The 13109-nt window shown below is 53.7% G+C and overlaps 1 protein-coding gene across 1 annotated transcript in view; it reads right to left on the bottom strand.

Annotated features, from left to right (window-relative positions):
* Positions 1-13109, bottom strand: part of SLC25A17 (solute carrier family 25 member 17) — a 337066-nt gene that overhangs the window by 54840 nt on the left and 269117 nt on the right. The window contains exon 8 of the mRNA XM_086958413.1: positions 5420-5515. Within this exon, the coding sequence (XP_086814539.1) occupies positions 5420-5515 (96 nt within the window). The remainder of the gene's footprint in view (positions 1-5419; positions 5516-13109) is intronic.

The following is a 13109-nucleotide window of genomic DNA, read 5'->3' as shown; positions in this document are numbered from 1 at the left end:
ATCCTAACGTTTAAGGGCCAACGGCAAGGTCGTAACCGGTGTCAAGATCCCTAACCAGAAATATCCCCCTCACTTGTGAGGGGCGACCGCACAGAGGTGTACCTCGAGTGCAACTACCAATTTCCCTTGACTTGACGGGGGCCCCAATAGACTCGACGCCACTTAAAGGTCGTCCGAGGACTCGTGTGAGGAATCTAGAAGGTAGCGTAGACCCCCCCCAAACCCCACACAACTTACCACATCTGCCGTCGCAGATGTCCTGGCCCCGGGAAATTCTCCGGGAGGGGGCTGTAGCCCCCCCTACCCAGGAAGGGGCCTTGACCGCCTTTCCTTTCCTTTCGGCGTCCCATCCTTAGAAGGGACCGCCTTCCCCGTTGAGGGGCCAATGGCCACCTCCTTCGAGCGCTCCCATCCGTAATGGGTGACGCCCACTCATAGGAATCTTCCAATTAGTGCTCACCGATCATGACCTTACCGCCACAGGCCGGATAGTTGACCGGCTATCCGGACCCCCCACAACACTCCTACCTAAAGGTCATGTTTTAAAGTCCTTAGCCAGGCTATACAGTCTCCTATGAGTAACTCGTTCCCCACCCGGGACAAATGAACACCATCCCCCAAATACATACTGTCACCAGTAATACAACCATGCGAAATAGAATGCAGTGTATTAGAACGGAACAATCTACTCACTTTGTTATTAATTTTTCTTACTGAGTGGTTTAGAGCAGAAACAGAAATAGCCCCCCGCCATACCTTACGTGGGATCATATGTGACCATGCAATTGTGCACCCTGGAACTCTCCTCGCCAACCAACTTACAGTGGAAAGCATCGCCTCAAGAAGAAGTCGTCTACCAGTGGTGACCAAATCATTGCCCCCAAGATGTACTATGACTACAGACGGCGGTGACCTCGTCCGCCCTAGCAAACCCTAAAAAAATGATTGAAACTGGTCAATACAGAGTCCGCCCTTTCCGTAGAAAGACACCCTGTACCCGTATTCCCCAGCCACGTGATTCATGTCACCTGCTTTGAATACGTCCGCGGCTCGCCTCACGTATGAGTGGCCCACGACCCACACCTCCTTTTTCACAGCCGGTGAAGTATGACCGCTGGCCCGGTGTTGGGTCGACTGCATAGTCCGCCCCACCTCGTAGGCTTGCGCAACTGAAATCAAACAAAAACAAGAAGCGTGAGTACATCGTTACAGCTTCACAACATGTGCAATCGCACATACCTCTTATAACAATTGGAGGACCAACGCCCCACGCGTTTTAATTTGTTCAACATTCAGACCCCTGGCCGTAGCCTCTGTAGCAGCCCCTATCCGAAAGGAATGGGTCCCAAACTCGCCCGGGTTCAAGCCCGCAGCCGTAATTGACATCGCAAGCACCCGCTGAAACTGAAACCTCGTCAGTGGGGTGGCGTCAGCGTGTCTCAACAAGGCCCCCCCCCATGATGCCACCCTTTGTGCTAAATACTCCTCTACACAACTCACCGGGCACATGGAGGACCCGGGGATCCTTCGTATCATTATGCAGTCCCCCATCGAACCCTGATCGGTCTTGGACTTGACAAATGAGACAGTCATTGTCTCCCCCCTGACTTGGACGTGCTCTCGGCATAGTCCCCCCATGGTATCCTGCTTGTTCCTTGCCACTAATTCGCTTACCCGCATAGCCCCATGGAATGCTAGCACAAAAGCGGCCCGGAATAACACTGCTTCATACTGGGATGAACATGTCGCAGGCAGTACAGATAACAACAAAGCCAACCTATCCAGACCTATCGGGCGCCTTTCATCTACTCTGCGACCCTCAAGGCGTTGCCACCCACGTAGCGCTTTTTGCACAACGAAAGACGCTGTCGGGTCCTGGATCCCATGAGCCCTAGCCACAAAGGAAATGGCGGCCCGATGCCTCTGAGCCGTAGCCACTGATTTGCCTGCCTGACGTAAGGATAGCAGGAATTTCACTACCAACTCTTCCTGGCCCCAAAGCTCCCCTCTAGCTGCCCCCAAAAAGGCCCAATAGGAACGGAACGCCCCTTCATATGCCTTCCTCGTCCTGGGTGCTAAACTCTCTCCCACGAGGTTCTGTAGTTCGGGGCACCGAGAGTCCGCTGTGGGCAGAAAACCCCAGAAGGCCTGCATACGAAAACGAGAAAGCGCATCAGCCGCCTGGTTCATCACCCCCGGGACATGTTTTGCCTTAAATAGTACATTCAATTGCATACACAATAACACAATTTCCTTGAGCAATCTCAGAATCCACTTGCATCGCGCTGCCTGGCTATTGATACACTCAACCACGGTCATGTTATCAGACCAGAATACCACAGAGTGATCTCTGAACCCCTCGGGCCAAGTTCTCAGGGCCACCAAAATGGGAAAAAGTTCTAGGAAACCAATGTTACTTGTCAGACCACTCTCATGCCACCATGACGGCCATTTTTGTGCCGACCACTGAGTGCCGAATATGGCACCAAAACCAATGCTTCCTGCCGAATCCGTCCACAGCCCCAGATCCTCGGAGGACACGGCCGGTTTGTTCCAGACAATTCGGCCATTGAAATCCGCCAGAAATGCCAACCAAATGCGCATGTCCTGGCGAACCTCTGCCGAGAGCCTTGTGCGATGATGACCCTCCTTCAGGCCGACTATGGCTTGAGCGATCGAGCGAGAAAAGGGGCGGGCCATCGGTATAACTCTTAGGGCAAAGTTCAACTGTCCCACCAATTGTTGTAATTGATGCAGCCTAACCTTAGACTCACTTATACACATTTGCAGGGATGCCCTGAATCGTAACACTTTGTCCCCTGGTAGACGAAAACAACCTTCCTCGGAATCGAGCTCGATCCCCAGAAACTCGAGGCAAGTCGAGGGACCCACAGTCTTACCTGGTGCCAATGGCACGCCAAACTGATTCATCAACACACAAAATGCAGTCAAAGCCTGTCCACATTCGGGATCCCCGGCTGCCCCCAGAAACAAAAAATCATCGAGATAATGCATCACATGTTGAAACCCCGTTTTCCTCGTGAAGACCCATTGCAGGAAGCAACTGAACTTTTCGAAATAGGCACAAGATATAGAGCACCCCATTGGCATACACCTATCCATGTAAAAATGACCCTGAAACATGAAACCAAGGAGACGCTGATCGTCTGGATGTACCGGGAGCAACCGGAACGCTGACTCGATATCAGATTTTGCCATCAGCGCTCCGGGCCCCAGGCGATTCAAAATGGCTACGGCCTCATCGAAGGATGCGTACCGCACCGAACACACTTCTGGGTCTATCGCATCGTTTACAGAAAGACCACGTGGGGCTGATAAATTATGTATCAGCCGAAACTCCCCCGGGTCCTTCTTGGGGACCACCCCTAAAGGGGAACAAACAAAGTTAGCAACTGGTGGCGCATTAAATGGACCGGCGACTCGACCTCGAGCCACCTCTTTCCCGATCTTTTCTCGTACCACGGTCGTATGCTGCAGGACCGATATCTGGTTTTTACATTGTGGTACACCCCGAAACTCTCCCACTGGGATGCGGAAACCATATGAAAATCCGTTGCGCAACACCCCAGCGGAAGCGTGATCCGGGTATTCGCTGAGCCAGGGAATCATTGCCATGGTATCAATCGGGGTAGGTAAAGGCGCCCCTCGGACTATGTCAGACCTGTTTGGCGCCTCCTCTCCCCCCGTTATCACCTGTTTTGGCTCTGCACATGGACTCAGGATGGGATGATTGCCCACACCCCCCACATTCGTGCCTAAATTTGCATGACCCCTGGGGCCTAGTACATTTCCCCCTGTTAAAGTTCCAACAAACCCCCCTTTTAATTGCGTTGCCGGCTGGCCTCGAGTGATTGTCGTTACTCGTACCTGATCGAAAGGGCGTCCCCGCATATTGGCGGGAGGATTCACCCACGTTACTCCCGACCAATGGCACCCTCAACATACCAGAGTCCTCCATTTTTGACCAGGACACAGAATCATAACAATCCCAAGTTAAATTATTATCATGCTCTTTGGCTTTTCTGAAAATATTGTCGTAACAAAACCAATGATTGCCCTCGTGAGATACTGAATACCCCATGATCCGTGACTGATAAATCGGCAATTCGGGCAGCAATTCGGGCCTACGTTCACCCAAAATGGATGTAAAAACCCCCCATGCCTTGCCCCAATTACCAATGTTTTCATTTACCTTAAAGGCGGCCATCTTTGCGCGCCAAACACTTGGATGCATGAGCTCTTTCTGGCTCTTAACATGCTCCATTTCATAATGGTCGGTAAGCAACGAGAAGATGTTTATATATTCCCCTGCCCATATTTTCTCTTTAATAGCCAGAGGGACATGCTGACCCAATTTTTCCCTCCGAGAGGGTGCCGACTCATCCCTCGCAATCGGCAATGGCCGCTTACCTGAACCGGAAGCTGTATCAGCGACTGGAACTGATGGCGATGGTGCCTTCGTCGCTTCCCTTGTTTCCCGCAGCTGCCTCATCAACACCTGCGCATCGTCAGCCGTGGCGCCCTTGCTACCTTTACCCAACCACGCTGCTAATTGTGCTGCCAGCTCGGGCGGCATATCCTCCCCGGACAAGGGGGTGACCACTACGTGAATCGGATTCCCTTCCTCCGGCAAAGGAATGGGCGCTTCGAGTGGGGTACAGGGAACTGGGACGTCCCCCCCTGCTGTTCCCCTTCTGGGCCTCTTGCCTTTTCCTCCTGGAGCTGCTCCTGCCAGAGGACGTTTCGGCCCCCCTTCCTCGTCTTTCTCCGCCATTCGCTTCTTTAAGTCGGTCACCTCCTTCATGAGAACACGCAGCATCTGGTCGGTAGTCAATCGCTTTCCTGCCTTCTTAGGCATTCTCAGACAGAGTATCTGAAAAACAAACAAGAAAGATTACAACGCTCAAAATTGGCTCTTCGTTCCGTCTCGAGCTCACGTGCAGCGAGGTGGTGCAGCTTCAGAGCACAGGAACAAGAGGATGCTTCCTTGGCTTGTTGCTCCTTTTATCCGTCTTCAGGGCGGGCGTAAACCCGCCCCGGCCTGCCCCGAGGGCGTGGCCCGGCCGCGTCAGTGTCTAGGCCAGCCCACTCCAGGGCGGGAAAAAGGCGCGCCCCGGCTACGCCACTTCGGGCATACCAGCCGAGACTCGCCTCCCGCCCAAGATGGCTTCCCGGGGGGATCGTGGTACTCCGCCATACGTTCGGGGGGACCGAATGGTCGCCCCTTTCCATTCTCCCCTCCCCCCACCCAACCTCCCAGGCATGCTCCATACAGTAACTCACGCTGGTGTGTGTCTGCATATACCTTTCAGGCATGTTCTATACAGACCCATCCTAAAGCACTTTCGGCTTGACTAGCTCCTGCCCAGCACTAATGACACCATACAGAGACACTCACCCTCAGTACGGACTGCACAGTCTGCAGGGGGTATGTTGACGTTGTAGCAATGGCCTTGGCTATGGCACCGATTATAAACACTTGCATGGATGACAGCTGCAGGAAAAAGAGAGAGAGAGAGAGAGACTGAAGTCAGAGAAAAAAAGATTCCAAGGGATACCAGAGATGCCTTGTAGGATGAGATGACCTGGGAACAAACACAGGGGTATAAGAGACAGGATTTCTAAAACAATTCTTCAACCAATGGCAAAAAAGTACAGGAAAAAATAAGAGGTCACAGACAGTCTCCTCCTCCACACCAGCCTCCCTGTTCTGTGTCATTCCTTGTGAAACAGACTCTTATGTATTTTGAGATGCCAACATGTTTCCGCTCCTGTGTGACACAGTTCCTTTACTGTCTCTCAATAGTCTGGGGAATGTGAAACGGCTTCTAACCAGACTCCTGGGACTGTCTTTGCTCTCTCTGATGTTACTGTATTTTGACATACTGGCAGTAATGATGGCTCCGCTTCTTTATGTGCCCCTGGCCACCGCTACTCTCTCCACTGTCTCTTTCTTGTTCAGCTGTGAGTTAGGGCTGGGCTTGCAGTGCAAAAAGGTTCCAGGTGTGACCTCATCCTAGGCCTTGTCTTCCTCCTGTCCGTTACAGCTTTTTACTCTAAAGCCAGTCCTTGCTTCTTATTTTGGGCGATACAATGACCTGCTTTGGGTTTGGTCTGGACCAACAGAAAATCTTGTATAAAATGATTCAGCAGGAGCAGCAGTTGAGAGCCAAGAGGAGTGAGCCTCTTACCACCTGTCTGCAGACTCCCAGGATGTGACACCATAGATTCAAGTGGAGACCAGATGCACCTCGCAGTGTGGTGCAGCCATGGCATCACAGGAGTCAGTAAGGTTCTAGAAACTGATCCAGAAATGTGCTGGCAGGGCCAAATCCAGTGACGCCGGGCACATAGACACATAGGGGCACTAATTACTCCTAGCCCATGCAGCGGGGAATGATAAGAACTCATCGCCCTTAGAGCAGCCTGAAGTGAAAGTGTTCCTTGAGCCACCACCATCCAAATGTTTACTCATTTTAAGTTATGTTATGCTTATTCTAGGTGACAGACATGTCATTATTGCTTACCTTCCAAGTCTTCTACTACAACTCTTTAAATAAAAGTATGTGTGGCAGACCACACAGCCTGCTGTGTTTAACCTAAGAAAATTTAACAGTCCAGTCTGAGAAATGCTAGAAACTGTGGCACTTATTGACAAACTGCATTCTGTAGTAGGTTCAGCCGTATTAAAACAGTACTACTAAATGTACTACAAAATGATATTCACAGATAGGCAAGGTCCCTACCTCGGTCTTTTCTATCTCTATGTGCTGAGATTGCTGCTCCGACATCGGCGATCTTCGCACAAACAGGTATATGTTTTAGTAGTAAATGAGGGAGGGATGGGAGTGCCTGGAAAATGGAAAAAACTTACTTCTAATGTGGAGGGTTTTAGAGAGGAGTATGGAGAGGGAAGGGAAAGCTAGAGAGGGATTTACGAAGGAATATGGGCACACCCACAAAAGAATACATCCATTGCTATTCACAAACTGCACTTCTCTAGTTACTACAGCCCAAAAAAAAAACTGTTGTAAATATATCCTGCAGTAGGGCTGGAGTAAGTCCAGCACCACCCATAGCCACTCACAAATACAACAACCACCCACAGAAAATAGAGGCAGGAGCTCAAAATAAAACCAAATAAGAAATAATGTTATGATAAATTAGTTAAACGTTTAAAAAATATATAAGGGGCGTGACCAAGATGGCGAGGTGAGCGGACGCACTCTCCGCGAGCTCCTCCGAACCTAAGCCCCTAGACCGTGAAACCACGCAGATCTCCCCCCGATCCGCGGTGGAGCAGTGGCGGAATCGAGGAGGCTGCCGACAGTCTGTCGCTGGACCCCCGTTCTGTGTGGGGTTTGCCACCGGAAGCCTCTGGAGAGCGGCGGCGGCCGGAGCGAGGCTGGGGTGCGGCGCCAAACATAGGGCCGATGAAGAGAGGAGAGGAACCGGGACTGGCGCGGAGCGGTAACGTGTGTTACACACCGCCCGACAGCAGGAGCCAGAAGCCAGTGGAGTCCCAGGCAAGACCCGGAAAAGAGAGACGCCCGGAGGCAGCCGGCGGCACCGCCGGAGTATCCCGACCGGCCGGAAGTCTTCACGCAAGGCTGGGGACGCAGCCTACCAACGGGGCATCTCAGGCCCTTACCACTGACCGGGCTGATGCGGAACTGCGGGAAGCGAGACGTCGACAGAGGTGAGGAACACTGCAGCGGTCAGCTCCCTGGGGTGGTATCGCAGAGCAACCAGCGGAAGGGAGTAAAGCGCGAGCCAATCCCACCACGGCAACGAGGCATCTTGGGAGGCGCCCAGGAATACGACCGACCCAGCGCTGGAGGGCGCATATAGATAGCAGGCCCTCGCGGACCCGGCCAGACTCCGAGGAGCAGTGCGGCGCCTAAGGCGGAAGGAGCCTTGAATAGAGACAGCGGCTGTGAGACGAGGCCTAAGTACAGGGAGTGGCGGTCAGCCTTCCCCATCCCACCCCAATTGGCGGGAGTTGGATCACGAAGCCTAGCTTTGACCTGGGAAATCGGCGGGGTGCCCAGGCCTCATCAGAAGGAGGGCCCGCCAAGGCAAGACTATAGAGCGAAGCGATCAGTGGACAGAACCCACTCTCCGGTGCCCTTCTAAACACGCTAGTGCGGAGAACGCTGGGACGGTCAGGGGTGACTCCACTGGGGAGTTGGAACATTCCGAGGTATGCCACCAGGCCCATGATTGACAGCGCCCTGGGTGCCCATGCCGAACGAAAACCGACAGCCTGCTGATGCGGCTGCGGCCTGAGAGGGGTGCAGTGGTGTACCGACCGGGGGTCGCAACCCGGGGAGGCGGAGGAAGCCGGAGTCTGGATCGGACCCGCACGGCACCTAAAGCGACGGAATAGACCAGGGAAGGTTTGGAGACCTACAGAGGAGAAGGTCAGTCTACAGCACCCACAAGGGGAGGTGGGCTGCACATCGGTGTCTAAAGAGGCGATCCCCACCGGTCGGATACTAACCCGCACGCCGCCGACCCTCGCAACGGTCTTGACTCCCAAGTGAACTCGCTCATGCGCCGCCCGCCTCTGCAATGGCTGGCAACAGAGGGAACAAGAAAGGGGAACGGACATTACCCGAAATGTTGGGCAGAGGAACATCGAAACAAGACAAAGGGCAAGGCTCGCCGGGCCCCTCGAGAAGCCCGTTAGAGGCAGAGGAGAGGGAACCACCAGTCACCAGGTCCTTCCTGGAATCTCTCTTCAGTTCCCTACGGGAAGATTTCCAGACGCTGAAGCAGGAAGTAGCCGGAGAAGTCAGAGAAGTGCGGAGGGAAGTCGATAGCCTGAGAGAAAGAGTGGCTACCATGGAAGGGGCCGGACATTCAAGAGATGAAGAGATTGGGCAACTACAGCAGGAAGTGCTCTGCCTGCGAGATCAACAATTGGACCTCCAGGCGCACAATGAAGATCTCGAAAACCGGTCTCGCCGGAACAATATCCGGGTCCGAGGAGTGCCATCCAAGGAAGAAGGGGAGGACACTGCTGGTTATCTGCAGAGCATGTTCAGGGAGATGTTGGGTGAGCCAGAGGACTTTCCCATCAGAATTAACAGGGCACACAGAGTGGGTTGGCGCGCCGGGCCTCGGCGCCGCCGCCTGATATCTTGGACTTCCTACCGGACTTTCTGCTTAAGGAAGAATCCTCCGTGAAGCTAGGAAACAGCAGTCGCTGCAATTCCGAGGGCACCCAATTAAACTCTTCCAGGACTTATCGGCGATCACACTCCTACACCAGCTCCGCTCCCTCCAGGACACATGCGGGGTACTTGGCATTACCGCAACGGACGAAGATGCACACACGCCACGTCGCAGATGCACCATCAGAGACGGTTGGCAGCGGGTCTCGGCGCGCCGGTCTTCTGCCTCTTCAGCCCGCCCAGACTCGCCTACTATCCGGGCTGGCATAGACAGCACAGTACGAGAGGCAGCCAGGAACACGGCCTCGAATGATGTCGCGCTGACAGCCTAAGATGACTTCGGGGGGAGATCAACGCAGCCTTTGTATATAGCAGGTTTGAGGGTTTTGGGGGATGGGGTGGCGGACGGGGAGTTTTGTGGCTTGACGTCCACTTCAGTGACTAACCACAGCCTTGTCCCTACGGGACCGGACTGGGACTATGAGGTTCTGGAACTTGTTGCGGGCGGGGAGGGAAGGGAGGAGGGGATTGTTGGGGTCGTTTAGTTGAGGGTTGGGAACCAGGGGGAGGGGGAGGGATCGTCCAGTGCATTATGCAGGTTTTGGCCGCCCTAGAGGCAACCTTACATTTTGTCCTGCTCAGGCAGGAGTCTTCTGCTTTACCTTTCAACACTTCACATGCCTCCCACATCTCTTAAGATAGAGACTCTAAAGGTCAGGGGCCTAAATAACCCAGTTAAGAGGCGGGCAGTACTGTCTTTATTAGAGAGCACCGGTGCGGATCTTTGTCTTCTTCAAGAGACCCACTTACTGCCCAGTGACACCCATAGGCTGCGCTCCCACAAGTTCCCGACACAATTTTTTTCCTCCAGCAATACCAAGACCGCAGGGGTGGCGATCCTAGTGGCCCGACATTTCAAGGGGGAGGTCCTCCATAAACATACAGAACACAAAGGCAGACTGCTAGCTTACAGATTTAAGATTGGGGGAATTCCGTTCACGATTGGGTCCTTGTATAGCCCCAATGAACAACAAGAGCGCTTCTTACAGTCGGCGCTGGTGGATGTCACCGCCTCACAGGACAGGCACATTGTCATTGGAGGCGACTTCAATATGGTCTTCGACTCAGCCCTAGATAGGTCAACACAACGTGCTCCACAGGCCAGGGAATTCTCAGCCGGATGTAAAGCACAGTTGTCAGAAGTAGACCTCCACGATCTCTGGCGCCGCATGCACCCCACCGATAGGGAGTACTCATACTACTCCCATGCACACAAAACTTATTCAAGGCTGGACCATCTCCTGGTTGCGACCCAGGTACGGGCATTGGCCTCGACAACCGAGATGGGGGTGATCTCCATATCGGACCACGCTCCGGTCATCACATCGCTATGCCTGCCGCCGGTAACCTGCCCCCCCCCCAGGGTCTGGCGCCTTAGGGACACGCTGCTGCACAGTAAAGAGGTGGTTAAATGCATAACAGAGGCTGCCCGGGAGCATTTATCCCACAATGATAATCCCGACACTTCCCTGGCGACACATTGGGCAGCCTTGAAAGCTGTACTTAGAGGAGAGTTTATAGCCATTGCATCGGCTGAAAATAGGGAAAGGCAGAGTAAAAGGGAGGAACTCACTCAGCGGGTCCGTGAACTCTAGCAAATACACCGCCGGACGGGGGCTCCCCGGATATGGAAGCAGCTCAAGGGGGCGAGGAAACTCCTGACAGCTCTAGATATGGACTGCGATTGCGTCATGCCTACTACACTGGGGGGGACCGTTGTGGCCGCCTGTTGGCGAATAGGCTTCGGGTGCAACACCAACGACAAATGGTGCAGGAGGTCTCCGACTCCAACGGGACGATGGTCACGGAAGACGCCCACATAGCCGAAACCTTTCGAAGGTTTTACGCAGATCTCTATGCCGGGGATCCACCGGACGAATCTGCGATGACGGCATACCTGGACTCAGTCGCCCTCCCCTCCCTGACCCCCTCACAGGCTGGACACTTAGATAGAGATATTCGAATCGAGGAGGTGATTTCTGCTATCGCCAAACTTAAGCACGGCAAGGCTCCGGGACCGGACGGATATACGTCCCTCTTCTATAAGACATTCTGTGCATTACTAGGCCCACTTCTCACTCGCCTATTCAACTCGTTTGCGACTCCAGGGGCCATCCCGCCTGACCTCCTACGGGCCTCTCTCACAGTCATCCCTAAACCAGGGAAAGACCGGACGCAATGCGGTTCCTACAGGCCGATATCTCTCCTAAATGTGGACCTTAAACTGTACACCGGGATCCTCGCGGCCCGATTAGCCCCCCACCTACTGGGACTTATTGAACCGGATCAGGAGGGATTCGTTCCGGGGAGACAAACGGTGGACAACACCAAAAGGATCGTCCACCTTATTGAGAAAGCCTCTTGAATTACCGGAGAAAGAATGATGTTAGCAGTGGAGGCCGAAAAGGCGTTCGACCGGGTCCACTGGCATTTTTTAGAACAGGTCCTGCTGAAAGTAGGCATAGGTGAGAAGTTTCGCTCCATGATCCTTAATTGCTATAAACTCCCAACGGCGGTTGTATGGGTGAATGGCTACAACTCACGGAGCTTTGACATCGAGAGAGGCACTAGACAGGGGTGTCCGTTTCGCCCCTGCTCTTCGCCCTTTATATGGAGCCCTTCGCCCAACGGATACGTACTAATCCGGCGGCGACTGGGATACGGTTTGGAGGCTTCACTCACACCATAAGCCTCTACGCTGACGATATTATATTGTCGGTGGACAAACCCCGGACTGCCCTTCCAGTGTGCATTGGGGAACTAGACTCCTTTACAGCTGTCGCAGGCTTTAAGATGAACATGGGGAAATATGTGGCGTTGGACGTGTCCCTTGAGCCGGCCACTAGAGCGAATCTGCAGGGCATGTTCCCTATGCTCTGGTCATCAGACCTGGTGCCTTACCAGGGGATCTAGCTGGCCCCCACCTTACCGGCTATGGTGACAGCCAACTACGCCATCCTGGGCAAGAAGATCCGGGAGGAGCTAGGACGGTGGAATCGCAGCACCATCTCCTGGCTGGGCAGAATAGCTGCAGTTAAAATGATGGTCTTACCCCAGATCCTATACCTCTTCCAAGCCTTACCGCTCCAGCCGCCAGATGGGTGGTTCGACAGACTCAGTCAGATCTTGCTTGTTTTATTTGGCAAGGCAGGAAGCCCAGAATGAGGAGATCACTCTCGATGCTAGCCCCTGAGGCTGGAGGTCTCGGGATTCCGGATCTCCGCAAGTACTTTCAAGCAGCACAAATGCGCTATCTGGTAGAATGGAGCAGGTGGGAATCAGACAAGCGCTGGCTCTTTCAGGACCAGGCAGTGGCGGGCCGGCCTTTCCAGGAGGTGCCGTTTCTACGCCGGGCTCACCGACCCACGAATCTCTATGCCTCCTTCGTCACCAGAGTGCCCTTGCTGGTATGGGACGCGACAAACATCAATTACAATCTCACCACGTTCCCCTCGCCACTTACACCCCTATTGGATAACCCGGACTTTACTCCGGGCATGGAAAAAGGGGCCTTTACCCACTGGAGAGCGGCCGGATGCCGGGCCCTATGTCATGTATACGACTTGGAGGGTGTCATTCCCTTCCCGCGCTTCCGACAGGAATACTCACTACAAGAGACCGAAAGGCTCCGCTATATGCAGGTACGCCATTGGGCTCTGCACCCACAGGTGCGGGAAGCGGCGGATAGGCAACTCCTCCCTTATGAGAGGTGGCTCATAACTCGCACATCGGATACAAAACTGATCACGGACCTTTATAAACTACTACAACCGCCTACATCATACCTCTATAATCCGGAGAGGGAGCGCTGGGATCGGGAATCGGGCAGGACACTGAGCCATAAAGAAT

Source organism: Lissotriton vulgaris, chromosome 1_1, assembly GCF_964263255.1.
Source record: "Lissotriton vulgaris chromosome 1_1, aLisVul1.2, whole genome shotgun sequence".
Taxonomy (NCBI): Eukaryota; Metazoa; Chordata; class Amphibia; order Caudata; family Salamandridae; genus Lissotriton; species Lissotriton vulgaris.
This window is presented reverse-complemented; position numbering and strand designations above follow the sequence as displayed.